The sequence below is a fragment of the Lissotriton helveticus genome, chromosome 8 (assembly GCF_964261635.1).
Source record: "Lissotriton helveticus chromosome 8, aLisHel1.1, whole genome shotgun sequence".
Taxonomy (NCBI): Eukaryota; Metazoa; Chordata; class Amphibia; order Caudata; family Salamandridae; genus Lissotriton; species Lissotriton helveticus.
This window is the reverse complement of record NC_136069.1, coordinates 618,817,026-618,836,492: the sequence shown is the minus strand read 5'-3', so window position 1 is coordinate 618,836,492 and position 19,467 is coordinate 618,817,026. Positions and strand designations below refer to the sequence as shown.

At 48.0% G+C, this 19,467-nt stretch overlaps 1 protein-coding gene across 5 annotated transcripts in view; it reads left to right on the top strand.

The window, feature by feature from the left end:
- Nucleotides 1-19,467, top strand: part of MYCBP2 (MYC binding protein 2) — a 1,909,483-nt gene that overhangs the window by 478,914 nt on the left and 1,411,102 nt on the right. For all 5 annotated transcript variants that reach the window (XM_078657470.1, XM_078657469.1, XM_078657471.1 and 2 more), the window contains one exon: nucleotides 18,635-18,726. In XM_078657470.1, coding sequence (XP_078513596.1) covers nucleotides 18,635-18,726 — 92 coding nt within the window. The remainder of the gene's footprint in view (nucleotides 1-18,634; nucleotides 18,727-19,467) is intronic.

Genomic DNA, 19,467 nt, shown 5'->3' with positions numbered 1-19,467 from the left:
TCTTTGGTTGGAGTGCGCGGAGCATATTTCCAGTATACACCACGCGGTCATGAGGGACATCCGACAGAGTCTCTGGGCCTGGGTCCGTCGGCTTGCCTTTGGCACGCCTTCGGCGCGCAAACGGCGCTCCCGCTGCGCTCGTCCGCTGCGCTTCCTATGCATACACATATCTAGAGGAGGTGGGCGTGGCCTCAGGGGGCGTGGTCGGCAAGCACGCCTGCGATGATGGCGGCCGCTGGAGAAGATGAAGAGCGTCACAGCGCTCAAATCGGCTGTGCGCAAAGAGGAATACTTCGTAGCAAGGAGTTTTAAAACACAAGAGTAAGTGACACAACACAAGTTAAAACCACAGATGCCTTCATGGAAGGATGGGGAGGTCATCTCCTAGATTTGCAGATACAAGGCAAATGGTCTCACCAGTACAAACAACACATCAACAGTCTCGAATTGCAAGCAATTTTTCTATCCCTGCAAGCTTTCCTTCCAAGGATTGCCGGCTCATCGGTGCTGGTTCGGACAGACAATACCACCAGCATGTTTTATGTAAACAAGCAAGGAGGTACCAGATCAGCAACTCTGTCAAGAGAGGCTCAACAGTTGTGGGAATTGTTGGCACTGCACCACATAACACTCAAGGCGGAGCATGTTAGAGGCCTCAACAACACCCTGGCGGACACACTCAGCAGGTCCCTATCAGACTGTCACGAGTGGGAACTAGAACACACTCAAGTGAGCAGGATATTCCAGACTTGGGGCAAACCTACATTGGACTTGTTCGCAACGAGAAACAACAAAAATGCTGATATTACGCCAGCAGATATCCGCAACCGGGATCAAGAAATGAAATGAAATGAAAAAGACTCTTATATAGCGCATGGCTACTCGGGAGCATCCCAGCGCTTAGGAGTGACCAGAAGGGAAAGGGCAGAGTACGGAAAGCCCAGGCAGCCTTCTAGGCCCTAGGGAAGAGCCAGGTTTTTAACTTTCGTCTGAATGCGAGGAGATTGTGCTCCTGGCGAAAGGACGGGGGCAGGGAGTTCCACAGTTTTGCCGCATTATATGAAAAAAGACGGCCGCCAGAACGGGCCCTATTGATTCTAGGGATCTCTGCAAGGTTCAAATCGTTAGAGCGCAGAGTTCTGGGTGCTTTGTATGGTCTGATCATATTGTCTAGAATGGAGGGGCCTCTGCCACGGAGAGTTTTATGCACCATACAGAGTGTTTTGAAATGGATCCGTTCCTTCACCGGAAGCCAATGGAGAGCATTCAACGCGGGTTTGGCTGAGGAGCGAAGACTGGTGCCCATTAACAGTCTCGCCGCCGAATTCTGGACGACCTGAAGTTGCCGGATCACCGATGTTGGTGCTCCTAGGTAGATCGCGTTACCCTAATCTAACCTAGATAGGATTAGGGCCTGGACTAGGATTTTCTTGGCTTTTTCTGGCATTTGAGGAAGGATTTTACGGATCGTCTTCAGTAGCCCAAAGCAAGTGGCTGCTGTTTTTCTTGTTTGGGGTTTAAACGAAAGGTCCACATCGAGCCAAATGCCCAAGCTCTTGATCTCGGTTTTGGGGATGGGGCCGGGGCCCATACAGGGGGGGGGGGGGGGGGGGGGGAAATGGGGGGGGCGGCTCTGCCTGGTTCAAAGAGACCACCTACTGGGTGTCATCAGCGTAGCTTACTAGTAGAATCCCGAAAGGGGCCACTATCTCCGCTAAGGGAGCCATGTACACATTAAACAGTGTGGGGCTGAGGGAGGAGCCCTGAGGCACCCCATACTGCAACGGTACGGGGGAGGAGCAGCTGTTGTCCGCAAACACCTTAAAAAACCTGTCCCTAAGGAAAGATTCGAGCCACGCAAGGGCTTTGCCTGTGACTCCGATGTTATTAAGGCGAGATAGGAGGATACGGTGATTAACCGTATCAAAGGTGGCGCTGAGGTCCAGGAGGATGATGGCCACGCTGCCACCTGCGTCCAAGATCCTCCTGGTCTCCTCAACCACCCTCAGTAGAGCTGTTTCCGTTCCCTGCCCTTTGCGGAACCCTGTTTGGGATGAGTGAAGCAGATTAGATGTTTCTAAAAATGAGGCAAGTTGACTGTTTACAAACTTTTCAGTCAACTTGCTAATGCCAGGGAGAAGGGAAATAGGGCGATAATTGGAAAGGTCGCCAGGGTCAAGGTTAGGTTTCTTTATCAAGGCCTTAACCATGGCCATTTTCCAATCTCATGAGACCGTGCCTGACTCAATCGAAGAGTTGACCAGATTGACAATGGGCTTACTAATGTGGGGCAGGGCTGAGTTTAGGATATTCATCGGCGCAGGATCAAGCGGGGAACCGCTCTTTATGGCATTCAGAAGAGTGTGTAGGAGGTCCACACTAAGCGGAGAAAAGAAAGAAAGCCGGGGGAGCGTCGATTGAGTATTAGGAAGTGGGGGAGGTTCAACAGAGGATATGGGGGAGAGGGTAAGGAGGATCTTTTGGATTTTTGTAGCGAAGAAATTCGCCAGTTCTTCACATCGGGCACCTGTTTCATCTGGTATGGACGGCGGGTCAGGGGCTTTTAGCAAAGTTTTAACAATTCTGAACATCTCTCTTGGGGCATTAGCGGAGGCCTCAATTTTATCTGCGTAGAAGATGGATTTGGCGGAATTTATGGCAGATTTATAGTTCTTTATGGAGGCTCTATATTTACTTTTCTTCTCAGGGTTGAAGTCTTTCCGCCACTGTCTCTCCTCCCGTTTACACTCTTGTTTAAGAGTCCTAAGTTCCGTGCTAAACCACGGATGATTAGTGGGGCCCTTCTTTTTAATGATAGATTTTTTTTTGGGAGCACGATGTCAAGTGACTGCTCTATCCAATGATTGAATTCACTGTTTGCTATATCTATATCAGAATTGGTGGAGGGTTCAGTCGTCCTCAGAATTTCTACCCAATCGTGGATCTCAAGTTTGGGCCAATGTCTAGCTAATGCGCTATGAAAAGGTTTTGTTGGGCCGGGGCAGGGAACCTTCCAGAAAAAAGGGATTACCATGTGGTCCGACCACGGGATCGGATACGGGTCCTCAGTTGTTAGGCCTGGGGTGTTCGAAAATATTGGGTCCAGGAGATTACCTTTAGAGTGGGTAGGACACCGAACTTTTAGGCTCAAATCACAAGACCCCAGATCTTTGGTCAGATCTATGGCTGTGGAATCTAGTGGATCGTTAAAGTGAAGGTTCATGTCCCCCAGCCCCGTGAAATTGGATGCTGTGCTAGCCAGGTCCATTACTGCTTCGACTAGTCCCTCGTAAAATTGTCCTGGGAGTCCAGGTGGGCGATATATCAGGAGTCCCGAGAAGGAGGTTTCTGGGGATAAAGTGATGGAGAAATGTACATTTTCACAATCCGGGACGGTACGCAAAGTCTATAGAGTGGCTGCATTGGAATGGGGTTTCAACTTTAGTTGAAGGAGTGTAGACGAGACGAGAGTAAGTAAGTTGGGAATTAGTTGCCGGGGCAGAGGTCCTGGTCCTGGACCTCTGGCGCACCTCCGGCGCTCCGTTGGTGCGCCGCTGCGCGCCAGCGTTTCCAGTTCTAATTATCGAGGGTGAAAACCCGTCCCAACCACTAGAGCGCCTCCCCACCTATGGCGGCCACTAATGGAAAGGCCTGCCTCACTCAGCCAAGATGGAGCGGCCGTGTGAAGGGAGTGAGTGTTCCCGCTCAAGCGGCGGGTGCCCAGTAATGATTTTAAAGTGCGGGTAAGTGGGGGTACAAGTCAGGTTAAAAGGCGGCGATTATTTTTAAAAGGTTTCACAAATACAATTAATCATGAATCCGGACATTTACACAAAAACAGACAGAGGCTGATGCTCTTCGCGCTCCACAGAAGTAGTAATCACTTCTGGAAACAAGAGGAAATGCTCTTTCCATGCGATGGTCAGGGATTTGTGCCTATGCTTTTCCCCCCCAATACCTCTAATCCTGAGAGTGTTGCGCAAGATGAAATCGGAAAGCTGCCGTATCATCCTGATTGCACCCCGATGGCCACGTCAGTACTGGTTTCAGGAGCTTCTTTTGCTGTCCCAGGACCAGCCAATCTGTCTTCTTCCAACATCTACAGTGCTCTCGAGGAACAACGGACAGGTGGTTCACCAGATCATCAGCCTTTAAATTTACACGCATGGCTCCTGATTTCCTAGAGTTCAAGGACCTCGACATACCTCAGGATTGTCGTGACATGTTAGCCAAATCACGAGCTCAAAGCACAATTAAGACTTATCGTCTTAAATGGAAGAGGTTTTGCTGTTGGTGTGAGAATAACAAAGTTCATCCAACAGAAGCACCTGCGGAACAAATTCTTCCTTATCTACTGCATCTAGCGAAATCTGGACTCACTTTCTCATCAGTTAAAGTCCATTTAGCCGCACTATCCAGATTCTGGAAGAGTGCTGCACGGCCTTCCTTATGTTCATCTTCATTAATTAAAAAATTCATGAGAGGTCTTTTCCGGGCATTTCCTCCGATACGACCCCCTCCTCTGGAATGGGAACAGAGCACGGTCCTTACACAGTTGATGAAACATCAGTTTGAGCCCATCCATAAGGCCGAACTCAAATTTCTCACATGGAAAGTCGCTTTACTTCTAGCTGTAACATCTGCCAGAAGAGTAAGTGGAATTCAGGCCTTTACAATAAAGGAACCATTTTTGCATTTCTATCAGGATTATGTGATCTTAAGAACTAATCCTACATTTATACCTAATGTACCGTCACAATTTCACCTCAATGAGCCGATTAAGTTACGGACTTTCTTTCCAAATCCTTCTACATCAGCAGAGAGAGCATTACATTCTCTTGACTTCAAAAGATGCTTAAAATTCTATCTACAAAGAACAAACATATTTAGAAAATCTGACCAATTGTTTGTGGCCTACGGCCAAGCCACTTTGGGAACTGCAGTCACAAAGGCCACGATTGCCCGTTGGATAGCGTCTACGATCCATTTCTGTCAGGACAAGGCTAACAGGCAATTGCAAAGGAAGGTCAAGGCCCACTCTACAAGAACTGTGGCAGCGTCAACCACTTTATCCGCCTGAGTGACGCTGGAAAACATCTGTTGTGCTGCGACATGGAAAAATGTCCACACCTTTACTAGACATTACTGTCTTCAATCTGCATGTCAAGAGGATTCGGAAGTTGAACAGGCTTTCCTACGCCACCTTTTTCTGTGACACCATTCTCAGGTATTCTTTACTTTTAAGATATTATAATTATCTTTGATCATGTATATATGTTTATATATATATTTATATATATATATATATATATATATATATCTAAATATGTGCTTAAGGCTCACAGGTTCATGTATTCACATTACTAAACATGCCTCTTTTCTAAGCACTAATGTATCATGTTAACGGTTTGGTTTTTCATGCCTCTATTAACAGATGATGGATGCAACTGGGAGTGTATCAGCACAGGTCTCCCACCATCCGCAACCGACTGTATACGTTATATACTGCTTGCTACTCTGATTCAGGCATGTGAATCTATGAAAGATACCCCAATACTGGATAAGAAAACAAGTTACTTACCTGTAACTACAGTTATCCAGTATTGGTATCTTTCATAGATTCACATGCACCCACCCTCCTCCCCGGAGAGTCAGTTCTCTGTTTTGGGATACTTATTTCCCACTTGTGCTAATGAAAATCTGAGGAGAACTGGCTCTGCAGAGAGGGTTCTAGAGAGTGCCGATAGCTTATTGGTTGTACCAAAAGTTTGGTTCTTTAAGCATAGTGATGTAGATAGGCTACTAACATTTGGGCCTCAGGCCTTTTTCCTTAGGGCCTACTACTGTTATTTACCTTTGGCACTGCTATTTTTATTTACCGTGGGACTCCCGCCTCTGCGACGGGGAATGATTCAGGCATGTGAATCTATGAAAGATACCAATACTGGATAACTGTAGTTACAGGTAACTAACTTATTTTCTTCTCTGTTTGACCTGTAGAGGGAGGAAACAAGCCAGCAGGGCCAGTCTGAGTAAGCCTAGTCTGTCTTGAAGTCCCTCATCGTGCAGGTCGGCTGTGGTGTCCAGGTTGGACACTTAACAAGCCATGGTTGCTGCAAGTGCCCTGGTACCCAGGGTATTGGTGTAGGGGGGTTCCTGGAGGGTCTAGCATCTCTAAACTCGGAAGAGAGACAGGGCTGACCTCTTAGAGCTACCAAGATGTCCTCCTGACGTGCTGCTCTCTCGGTGGGCTCGCTGGCCAGCAACATGGTGTACCAAACACACGCAGTCGTTACCTGCGGATGCAGGGTGAAGGCTCCTCCACCCCAATAGAGATGTTAGATGGTTGGAGTAGTGCTGGAAAGTACTTCACGGGGAGGATGCACAGTTTTTGGATCGATAGGGGCTTTTCATTTGTCAAGGTACCCGCAGCCAGTCAGGTTTTTTTTGCCAAGTTTGGTGCAGGTCCTCAATTCTCATGGCGATGGCTCTTTTTTTTCTCCTACAGTTGCTGGTGGATGAATCGGTCTGTCTGGTGTCAGCTGGACCCCTAAATACTCTATTTAGGGCTGTTTAGGAGAGTATAGGTGTAGTAGCCAATGGGCTACCTACCACTTGGGTGACAACACCCCCTATATGTCCACTACCTGTGGGGAGTTGGCATAACATTTTAAAAATTGAATACTGTTACCAACCTATCTCTGCTCGTGGGTAAAATCGTTGCTCCTGACACCACCCTGAGGCCTTAGCTAATCGGTCGCAAGGTGGGAGGAGTCTGTGGCGAAACCTTAGTTTAAATGCATGCAACGCAGCGGGCGCGCCGAAAGCGTGCCAAAGGCAAGCCCGTCTGCGCCCGTCCGCGCCCCGGAGGATTCTGGACTGTTCCTGGAATACTCCTCTGAGGAACTTAGGTCCTTTTCCTCTCTACATTCACCGGTAGCCGCCTCAAAGATAATGGTATCCTCCACATACATAGCTCCCCTCCTGCCCCTCCCTTTATTCCTCACCATTTCCTCACTCCTGTGTCCACCACCTCGCAACACCCTGCTCTTCGCGTCCTGTATCTCAATACACGCTCCCTTGTTAAACATCAGCTCGATATCTTCTTACTGCTCTCAGCAGCCAAACCAGATATACTCTTACTTACTAAAACTTGGCTGACCCAGGACTCCACTCCTGATATCCTGGCTGCCTTACCCCAGGACTACTATATCCTGCAGGCCAATCGCTCTTCAGGTAGACCCGGTGGTGGAGTTGCTGCTATTATATTAAAACACCACACTTTCTCCTGCATTTCCCCTCTAGTTCTGCCGGCGACGGACAATCTAGCCATCAAACTAGATTCTAGTTCTGGTGTCCTTTTTCTTGTCCTGCTCTACCGGCCCCCCCAACCCATGCCTAATTTTCCCATCTCCTTATGCGAACAGCTGGCTAATTTAGCCATGAACTTCACCAACATCGTACTCATAGGCGATCTGAATTATTGGCTTAACGACACCTTAGGGCAGGGGTCTCCAAACCGGTCCTGGAGGGCCGGATCCATGCCAGATTTTTGGGATATCCCCATTGAGATACATGTAGTTATTTTAAAAATCTGGCATGGATCCGGCCCTCCAGGACCGGTTTGGAGACCCCTGCCTTAGGGGGACCCCATGCTATAGAACTCCTCGACCTGCTCTTAAATTTTAAATTTTGTTCAACATATTCATTCTGCTACTCATATCAAAGGCCACGCACTGGACCAAATCTGGTCCACTAATCTTTCATTGACAGATCTGACCATCTCTCCCTGTATATGGTCTGACCATCATTTAATACAATTTAATATTGCTATTCCTTCTATGCCAAAGAACTCCTCTTTAGGGGGTGGAGTTACCCGAAAGTGGAGTGCCTTGGATACACAAGCCTTCTCGGATACACTGGCTAGCTCAGTTCCCCCCTTTAACTCAGATGTCAATGCCATGGAAGCTAGCATCTCCTCCTGGTTACAGTTGGCATGTAACATTCATGCCCCACTTACCAAATTCACTCGTACCCGTCATTCAGACTCCCAAAAATGGTTTTCTGCCGAATTAAAAAAACAGAAACTTGAGCTTCGCCGAAAGGAAATGGAGGTCACATTACTCCCTGGAAGATAAACTCCAGTATTCCCTAGCTCGTAAGGAATATAAAACTGCCATCTTGGGAGCCAAAACTACCCACTTCTCACAAAGAATATTCGACTCCCAGAACAAGTCGAAGGAAATCTTTTCAATAGTAAATGACCTCTGTAATCCAGAAAGGATCCTCCCAAAACAAACTCCTACTCAAGATTTATGTGATTCCTTAAATAGCTTTTTCCTGGAAAAAATCACGACCATCAAAGCCAGTATTCCAGCTATATCGCTCAGAGATTCGAAGGATAATCTGGTAACGAATGTCTCTACCTTGGAAAAATTCCCTCTTATCAGCCCCCTCGACGTTTTCAGATCTTCTGACCCGCGTCAAATCGTCCCCCCCATATTATGAGAAATGATTTCTCTCATCTACCTCACAGTGCGTTACCTCTCCTTAATGAGTCATTGGCGCAGGGTCGTGTCCCTTCTGCCTTGAAGAATGCCATAATCGTCCCCCTACTCAAAAAATCTGGGGCCGACCCCACAAACCTCTCAAATTATCGGCCCATCTCTCTCCTCCCCTTCCTGTCCAAAATCTTAGAGGCCCATGTGACTAAATGCCTATCCACCTTCATAGAACAGGCAGAATACCCGGAGCCACATCAGGCGGGCTTCAGGCCGGCCCATTCCACTGAGGCTGTAATTCTGACTCTATTGGATACTATGAGAGCCAATGCCGATAGGTGTTGCCCAGGCTTTAGTTCTATTAGATCTGTCGGCCGCCTTTGACACGGTCGACCATAAAATCTTGTTGCACCGTGTCAAACAGGCCGGCATCCAGGGCTCTACCTATAACTGGATCAGCTCTTTCCTTGAGGGCCGAACTCAAGCTGTCCGCCTCACCCCTTTCATTGCTCCAAAACAGGTTACCTCATGTGGAGTCCCACAGGGCTCTTCCATTTTGCCCCTTCTCTTCAACTTGTATCTTCGGCCGCTGATCCTCTTTTTAAAAGATATGTCGGTTACCACCTTTAATTATGCGGATGACCTCCAGCTGGTCTTCACCTTGGATAGCTCCACCGATTCCATTCTTCAATTCCAAACCACCATGCTCCATATTCAGAGCTGGATGGACCGAAACCACCTGAAACTCAACCGGGCAAGACTGTACTAATCCTGCCCGGGAAGAGTGAACTTGTCTGGGGCCCTCACTACTGGCCGGCGGAACTGGGTCCCCCTCCTCCTCCTTCTTCATCGGTAAAAAGCCTAGGGGTCACCATTAACGCCGACCTTTCCCTCAGAGGTCAAGTGGGCGCAGTGGTCTTATCTTGCCTATTTCAGTTACACAGAATCAGGAAAATTGCCCATCTGCTTACCCACTCTGCTCTGATACAGGTTGTGATTGCCTTGGTCTTGTCACGCTTAGACTTTTCAAACTCCATCTACCTAGGCCTTCCCCTGGGCCTACTCAAGCGTCTTCAATTGGTTCAAAACCAGGCTGCCAGGTTAATCCATAAGCAACCCAGGTGGCTATCTGCTAGACCAATGTTGGATAAACTCCATTGGCTACCCATGGCTCAACGTATCGCCTTCAAGACCGGGTGTATTGTCTTTAAGGCTCTGCATGGCAATAGCCCAAAATTCATCAGTTGCAGAATAGTTAGGCATGTACCGCTCCGCAACCTTCGATCTGCCCACCTCCAGCTGCTGTCTGTCCCTAATTTTAAGCTTAGATGCCAGGGGGCGTGTAGGTTTTCTTACCTCGCCCCAACACTCTGGAACTCCCTGCCACTATCAATCCGGCTGAGCAACAATCTCCTGGTGTTCAGAAGAATGCTCAAAACCTGGCTATATGAGCAAGCTCTCGGGTGATCTCCCTGTGTGTGACTTCCTGCCTGATTAGCGCCATGAAGCCCCTGGGTGACCGTGTGCTCTATAAATTCCTACTAAGATAAGAAGATAACCCTGACCCAGAATTCTCTATATCTGAAATAGACACATTCGTGATAGATTCCTTACCTTAGAATATCCCCAGACATCAGACTGGATCCGGAAATATTTTGCGTAGCAGTACCCTTGTGCGTGCTGACGTCAGTTCTTCTTTTTTCCGCGCCAGCAGCGCAGATCCGGAAAAAGTGGTACCTTAGTCATCTTTTGACTAAAACTTTTTACAATCCTTTTTGATCTTTCCTATCGAGTCTTCGACTCCGAACGGTGCCGGTAGGGATGCCAGGTTTTAAGCCTTGTGAGGATTGCGATCGACTGATGTCGGTCACGGACCATCACCGTCGGTGTCTCCACTGTCTCGGCGTCGATCATGACGACAAGACCTGTTCCGACTGCTGGGCCTAGACTTCGAAAGCTAGGCGGGAGCGGTCCCGCAAGCGACTCAAGCTCTGGCAGTCGGCCCGCGCTGTGAGAGGTCCCGGTCGGGACGGAGGTCGAGGGACCGGTCGCGTGAGCGGAGCCACCATAGCTCCGGGAGTCGACATCACTCTTCAGGGTCGGAGTCGTCAGGTAAGCACAAGAAGTCGAAGAGACGTCATCGCTCTTCCGACTCCACCCGACGCTCGCACGACGCGGCCGGGGGTTCGGGTGACACCGCCCACGCGGCTCCGCCGGAGTAGGGAGCGTCGCGACCGTTCCCACACCCTCCGGTCCATGGGCCTCGCGCGACGCTGGGGGAGATCGAGCGGTTCCTCGTGGCCATGAGGTCCCTTGCCCCTCCGACGGGCTCCGCTGCGCCTTCGGGCCCAGCGGACCCGTCTGGGGGCCCTAGCGGGTTGGGGGCTTCGGCCCCGACGCCGTCGGGTGCTTCGGCTCAGACACCGCCGGCGCCGCAGGGCCCGGTGCCGCAGGGCCCCACTGGATCCGCTTCCGGATCCGGGTAGTCGCCGGTTGACTTGTCGACCTCACCGGCGCCGGTCCCTCAGGTGTCACCTCCGGTGCAGTCTTCGGGCGGCGCCATCCCCGATGCATCCCTCGCTCCGGTTCCGCTGGGCGCCGCTCTCGACGCCGTTTGGAGAATTCATCTTCCATGAGCCGGCCCCATCAATTGGCACCCCTGAATACCAGGAGATGATGAGGAGAATTGGGAGGGGTCTGAGGACCCTCTGACACGGGAGTGTCAGTCCCAGGAGGACTGGACAGGTGAACTTGGGGAGGCCAGTGGTCTGGACACTTCGCCAGACACTGGTTTTGTCTCACCTCCTACCGTGGCTACGGAGGAGGGGGCAACCTACAGTGTGGTGCTGATGCGGGCGGCCAAGGCCTTGGGCCTTGAACTCCGCGTCGCGGCCGTGAGGACTAACCTCCTCACTGAGGTCCTTAAACCGCAGTCAAGCTCGGCTGAACCTCTGCTGCCGTTTAATGAGGCCTTGACCGATGTACTTCTGGGCACTTGGTCCAGGCCCACTACAGGTTCGCCTGTAGATAGGAACGTGGCCAGACGCCACCGCCCGGCCCCAGGCGACCCTTGTTTCCTGTCCACCCACCCCACCCCTGAGAGCCTGGTGATCCAGGCCTCCAATTCCCAGACCGCATTCCCGTCAGCTCCGCCGGACAGGGAATCCAAGAGGTATGAGCAATACAGCAAAAAGGTATTCTCCTCCCTGAGTCTGGGACTGCGGTCTTCCAACACCGCATGCCTCTTGGGCCGCTACACCCACTCTCTGTGGGATACGGTCGCGGACTGCTGCCAGAATGCCCGTTGGAGGTACGGGCTAAACTCGGCTAAGCCCTTGTGAAAGGCTGGGATGCGGCACGTTATTCTATCCGGTGTGGACTGGATACCACCGACTCACTGGGCAGAGCGATGGCAACGACTGTGGCGATTCGTCGCCACGCCTGGTTGAGGTCCGTCAACTTCTCGGCTGATGTCCAGAACACACTCATGACTTTGAAACCAAAGAAAGGGTTTGGGCTGAATGCAGTAAGGTCAAGCCTCACTTAGCTATATCACAAAAGAATTACCAGTACTGCAATTTAACTCTAGGACAACTATAATAACATAGTGAAACAAAACACCATATTTTAAAGACTTCTTTTTCTGTCTGATATAAATCTTTATATATGTTTTTTTATTATTCAAAAACACATTTTCATTGTTTTTATAACATCACCACATTTATATACATTTCTTGGTATTTACTATTTTAGCACAACTTACAGAAAATCAAAACTAACATTTATTCTCTCCTTTCACACCTTCCAAACCAACATTCATCCAGACTCACGAGTCTCTCACACTTCTATTTACACAATATACATGTTTCTTCATTTATACAAACAAATTTGCTTTAGAATTCAAAGCAACCTTGGGATGATTTTTAAGTTTAGAACGTTTAGCAATTTATGGAGGTTCCTAAGGCTGCATAGAGGGCTGGTATACGCGTTTCGAGCACCCTTATTAAGGGGTGTTCTCATCAGGACCACATATCTCTGCCTTGTGTCAATCGAGGGAAAAAGGGACTACTATAGGTTGGTGTGTACATCCTGTGATAGGATGTATTGTATTTTAAATCTTGTGGCGCACCGTGATTTTTATATTATTTTTCAGGCCTTTGCTGTATATCTGCACTTCAGTCTTTGGGCTTTGTCATTTAATTCGGCGTTCGTGTCCTCTGCTTTCCAGTTGTCAAGTGAAGATATACAACAAAAATATAAAGATTTATATCAGACCGAAAAAGAAGTCTTTAAAATATGGTGTTTTGTTTCACTATGTTATTATAGTTGTCCTAGAGTTAAATTGCAGTACTGGTAATTGTTTTGTGATACAGAACACACTCATGGACATGCCGTTTGATGGCCGTCGCCTTTTTGGCGACAAGGCAGACCATGCGCTTGAGCGCTTTAAGTTCTCCAGGGCTACGGCCAAGTCCTTGGGCCTCTCGGCCCCGCGCCAGCAATCGGCTGCCTTTCACTCCTTTTGTGGCCACGGAAGGGGTGTTCCCACAGGTGCTGACAGCCACACACCGCAGGGTAATACCCAACACGGTGGCGGCCGTGGAAACCGCCGTTGCGGCGGTCGGGGACAACGGCGAGGTCAGTCCACACCTTCCCCCGCAGCATCCGCCTCAAAGCCCTCCTAGTCCGTGCTTTCAGGCCCATGTGTCGCCAGTGGGGGGCAGGGTTCGCCATCACCTCCTCCTGGCGCACTGTCACGTCCGACAGGTGGGTGCTGCAAATCGTCCGAAGGGGCTACTCCCTCCCTCCCCTTTGAGGCGACTCCTCCAGCCATGCCACCGCAGAACTACCATGTATCGGGGGATCATTTGCGACTTCTGCAGGAGGAAGTTACGGCCCTCTTGGCCAAGGGGGCCATTGAGCGCGTTCCTGGGCCAGAAGTAGGGTGTGGTTGCTACTCCCACTACTTTCTGGTACCCAAGAAAGGCAAAGGGGGCCTACGCCCTATCTTGGACCTGTGGAACGTCAACGGCTTCCTCCGGAAGGAGAAGTTCAAAATGCTGACACTGGCTCAGCTCTTAGCTGCCCTGGACCCAGGAGACTGGATGGTAGCGTTGGACTTGCAGGACGCGTATTTCCACATCCCCGTCCTGCCGGCGCTACCTGCGGTTCACAGTTGGCCACGAGCATTTTCAGTTTACCATGCTCCCCTTTGGCCTACCAGCGCCCCACGGGTGTTCACAAAGGTGATGGCGGTGGTCGCAGCTCATCTGCGCAGGTTAGGGGTTTCAGTCTTTCCCTACCTCGACGACTGGTTGTTGAAGGCGGGCTCGCCCCAGACAGTCTTCAGCCACCTCCAGACAACGGCAGACCTCCTGCACCAGCTGGGGTTCTCCATCAATGTGCCGAAGTCACACCAGTGTCCCTCTCAGAAGCTCCTCTTCATCGGAGCGGTTCTCGACTCGGCGCAGTTTCGGGTTTATCCACCCGAACAGCGGGTTCGGGATATTCAGGCTCCAATTCCACTCTTTCAGCCTTTATCCCAGATCTCGGTCAGGTTGACGCTGCCGCTTCTGGGGCTGATGGCCTCCTGCATCCTTCTGGTGCATCAAGCCCGATGGTGGATGCGGGCTCTGCAGTGGGACCTGAAGTTTCAGTGGGCCCAGCATCAGGGCAACCTCTCCGACCATGTCCTGATCTCGAATGGCACTGCGAGACAGCGGCAGTGGTGGCTCATGGACCGGAGCACGTAGTTGTGACGGACACGTCCCTCCAGGGTGGGGAGGCCACATGGGAGAGGCGGAGATCAGAGGCATCTGGTATCCGGCGGAGTCCCGGCTCCATATCAACCTTTTGGAGCTGCGGGCGATTCGTCTAGCACCAAAATCAATGGTTGTTTCTCATTGGAACTTGCGTTTGGTTGCCAAATTTTAAATGATGGCTTCCTTAAAAGCTTAGGCGGAAACAGTTTCTCTGGGGACAGTTGTGTCTGCTCACCAAATTGCAACTTCAGCACAAGCACTCCACATCTATTTTTTCCAAAGGAGAAGTTAATTCTAAAGGTCTCAGCCTCTTTCCTTCCGAACATAGTTTATAAGTTTCATATCTCTCAAAAATATTGCTTCCTGTTGCGATTTTCTCATACACACCCATCCAAAGCAGAGGAGACACGATGCTCGGGCAGGGGCATCTTAACATTTTTAAACACTGTTACCCAATTGTTTTTCTGTTTGTTGCGCCTCATTTTTAAATTTGCACTTTCTATTTTTACCCCGCATTTCTTGGCTGCCTTCTCCTGCCCTCTGGTGTGCCGCGGCTTGGTGCAGTTTGTTTCAGGGAAAGCTTCTTCTTGGGCAGTTCACACTACTGATGAGTCACTAGACTGCTGCCATCTTGGGCAGGTCGGCGGTCTAGGCATAGGGCTCCCAATTTTGAATACAGCATAAAAGCAGCTGCAGGGCTTGGAAGCTCAGCACTGCTCAGAGAATGGGCATCTTAACATTTTAAAGCTCTGTTACCCGATTATCTTTTCCGTTTGTCACGCTGCATTTTAAAATCTGCACTTTCTAATTTTACTCCACATTACTTGGCTGCCCGGACCACTGCCCGTTTCTCATTTGACTTGGCAATATGGCCAATAGCATGATAAGGAAGTATTCCTCTACACAACTGAAACTAATCCAGCTGGCTTGTGCTCAGGCTTCCCTTCTCCCACTATGCTGTAGTCCATGATTTCCATATCTTGAGGGCGTCAGGAGCTCCAGGATACGGACCATAGGTTTTTCCCTCAAGTTCCCCTGGAGGAACTCCTTTCCTAATCCTCCACCCCCCTGCACTCAAGGGTTATGCAAAGAGGAGACATGGCCTATACTGTAATATCAGGTCTCTGGCCAAGCACGCCATAAAGACATGGGATCTTATTACTTCGCACAACCCCATGCTATGTTTCTTCACAGAGACTTGGTTCAGCGATGTGTCCCCTACATCTCATTAGCCATTCCAGAGCATTACTCATTGGTCAAATCTACGATTCTATAAAGGTCGAGCTGAGTGATACCCTTTGCTCAGATTGGCTAGACATCTATCTTTAAAATAATAATTTCTGCTACAGAAGTTTGTAGAGGAGCCTTGATTCACTGCCCTCCCGACGCTAGGAACGATTTCAGTCCAGCACTAACTGATTAGTATATCTGCTTCTTAAAACACCCTCAGCAGACCCTGATGTCCTATCCAACTACAGGCCAATGTCGTTGTTATCTCTACTCGTAAAAGCTCTAGAACGGTATATTAATAAACAGTTTTTATCTTTTCTTGAAGAACGTAAGATCTTAGACCCTCAATCGGGTTTTAAAGAGTTGCACAGTACTGAGACTGCACTGTTGGCTGTTACTGACATCATCAGGCTTTCTCTAGATGCAGGAACGCAGGCCATGTTAGTGTTACTGGATCTTTCCGCCGCCTTTGACATGATCTTCCACTCCATCCTAATCCGCAGTCCTAATCCGCAGTCTTCATGAGGCTGGGCGCTTCATTGGCGCAGGGACTTCCTTGACAACCGCACCATGGCCCTTTTAAGTTAAGACTGATGGAAATCAACAACTAGTCCCGCAGGGATTGTGCCAGAGTCCGACACTGTTTAATATCTATGTTGCGTGGCTAGTCCAGATTGTGAAAGTATGCGGGGTAGAGATTGTGTCATATGCAGATGACACTCAACTTCTCATCTTTTTTGGCCCTGATCCAGATAAAGACAAATTTGTGGGCTTTATGTGGGAAATTGCTGTCTAGATGAATAATAATTGCCTCCAACTTAACAGCGAGAAGACTGAGATCATGCTATTTGGCAAATGTATGAGCTTTGTTTGGCAGACTGGTGGGCTCTTGAACTTGGTCCAGCCCCTGCACCCAAGCAGATGATGAAAATTTTGGACTGAAAATAGAACAATCACTCTCGATGTCTGATCAGGTTAATTCAACATGTGGCTCTTGCTATGCCCCAATAAAACTTCTAATAAAAGCTTTTACATGGCTTCTGGACTCCTCCAGAAAAACCCTTGTCCAGGCTGTCATAACCAGTCGCCTGGACAATTGGAATGCTTTACTGGTTGCAGCTAATGACACCCTGCAGACCAAGCTGCAAGTAGTGCATAATATAGCTGCACGCTGTTCTGCAGTCTTCCTGCACGTTCATCCTCCTCCCATATTTTAAGAAAACTAGAATAGTTGCCTCCATAATTCCCACCCAGCCTATCTGTCTTCATAACTCAGTTACTACCTACCTTCAAGGCGACTAAGGCCTTCAAGCCAAGTGCTTCTGCTGACCCCACGTATCCGCACCTCAAGATCTGGAGGCAAATACTTTTCCTATATAGCCCAATACCAATGGAATCAGCTCCTGCTTCATCTTCATTCCTGCCCAGACTTTACAATCTTTAAGATGATGCTAAATACTTGCCTGTTTAGAATGCCCTCACTTACCATGATCTGCACAGCGCTGAGATATTCCTCAGGGAGTGAGTTGAGCGCTATATCAAGACACCAAAATAAATTGTTTGGAGCACAAAAGGGCTTTAAACCTATTCTAATCCAGAATGAAACTGTTTAGGAATGCGTGTCAATTTTGGGTTTGTGAGATCAAAGATGGGCAGAGCAAACTCCAGGTGCTTGTTATAACATTGGTTTGAGTTACGAATTAAGAAGTGTTTTAAGCTTGTTGGAAAATAATTCTGAGGTCATAGAGGCCCACCGCACTATTGGTAGACCTACCGCAACACTTCTCGTGAGGGAACGTTCCTCTGAGCCTTGGACATCTGCCAAGTGGCTATATGGTCCTCTGTCATTCCTTGTCGAAATATTACTTCTGGACTGGAAAAGAAGTAGCTTATTTTAGTCTTGCAAAACTTCTGGTCTCAGTTAGTGGCAATGTTTTTTTAATCTTCTTCCGACCTACAATTTTAGGTCTGATTATTGCCATTTGAGTCTTGGAGAGGAAGGAATCAGCAAGAACAAATAAACATTCACATTAAAAAAAAATTGCTTGCTAGTGTTAGTGGTTCAGTCTCCTGCAGGTAGTTTATCACCAAGCTTTCTCCAGTTACAAAAAAGATCATGCTCACATATTTTTATTTTAAATATTAGTTTGCATTCTCTGGCCTCTGTGGTGGTGAGTAAAAAAAGGATTGGATTTGGCTATGGGATTACGAGTGACTCCTCATGTATCAACACGGTTGTTATTTCTGGTGCTAGGTGGCATTGTTGCAGTGGTGAAGAAGTCATGTGCTGTTGCCCTATGATTGATATTTATAGATTTGCTGATCCAATCTTCACCCGGTACTATTTCATAAAACTAGTATCTGTGAGAGGAAGAACACATCTAACAGACCAGCTGTTATATGACCGTGCCTGGTGTATACTGAGATATGTTCTGATATGCCTGTTGTCAAAATATCAAGAGCCAACATTGGAAAGCTTTTCTGAGTCATCACTACTTCAAAAGGTATCAGCCTGACACTCGATATTTCACTTAAGGTTTATCTTATAAATGTAACATCTGAGTGAAATTGCAACCCTTTAGACTTGATTTAAATTGTTTCATTTAGTCGCAACATATCACTCTACAGCTACTCCAGGTCGCTAGATTAAACTGTACATTACATGCACATTTGGTTAGTGATCTCAGATGGGTGAGGCTGATGACACCCAGCATTGATCTAGTATACTGAATGAACAAAGGAGGATTGAATGAGGAGCTTGTTTTAATGCACACAATCAGTGCTAAATTGTTTTTTAAATGAAAGTGACATTAAGCTGATCTTCACATGCCATGCAGTAGTGATCTGGGCATGGATGAAGTTTGCAAAATCAATACGCTGGCACCCTTTTTCAGTTTCTTTCACCACTCATGCACGCACTTAATGTATTTTATTTATTTATGAGCTCTCCATGAATGTGGTGATGCACAGTCATATCTTTCAAAATGTGTTTGAATGCTTATTGAACAATTATCTACTGTTGCTTTACTGAATCTTATGACTTAACCTGTTCGATTTTTGACATGGGAGGGATTTTGCAGTTTGCAAATTCTTCCAGTTCAAAAAAGAATTTATAATTAATGTATTTTTTTTACTTTTCAGTTGTTTGAGTTGGGTCCAGATGGAGGCGATCATGAAACTGATGGCGACCTTTTGGCAGAAACTGATGTCTTGGCATATGACTGTGCTGCTAGGTAAAACATTTTTACCATCGCTGTGATTTAGTGCATTATCAAATTTAAAGCATTTCTTCTTTATCAATATTTGTATGCTAGTTTACAAACACAATGAATCAGTGATACTGCATCATTATGTATTTATCATTTTTAAAATCAACTTCTATGCAAAATGTGGTTAGTGCCTAGGTACTTGCAGCAATATTTATTGCACCAAGTCATACTGTACCCCTTTGCAGTGTTTATTAATGAGGTGATCCGCACTTACCACAAAAGAACATGATGATTGACCCTCTAACCCATTATACGTGCCAGTAGAAAGCCTGACAGTCCTCAAACTATTGAGTACAGCCAAACCTCAACTGCGCCCAAATGCCCTGTCCCTCAGGGAGAGCAGGTAATGTGTGTGGACTGTTACTAAGAAGAGTGGGATTAGCAGTAATAAAGATTTAGTAATATTTTAGGTTTTTCTTCCACGCCTCTCTCCATTTTTATGAAGTCTAACAAAGCAGACACACCTTCTGTCCATCTTAAAAGAGAAACTGGGTGCATTCAAGACCATTTTATGGAAATAGCGACCCTAAATTTCCATATGCTGCAGGGTATTTGTAAAGATTGATTTTAAAGCTTCAGAGAAGCCAGGACAAGAGTGTGAGCTGATGCCAATATTGGAGCCTTACAGAATTCAATATATGCTGGCTGTAAATGGTGTTCAGCAACTCGGGATATCCACGGGCTGTGGGGTCTGTGTTAAGAAGA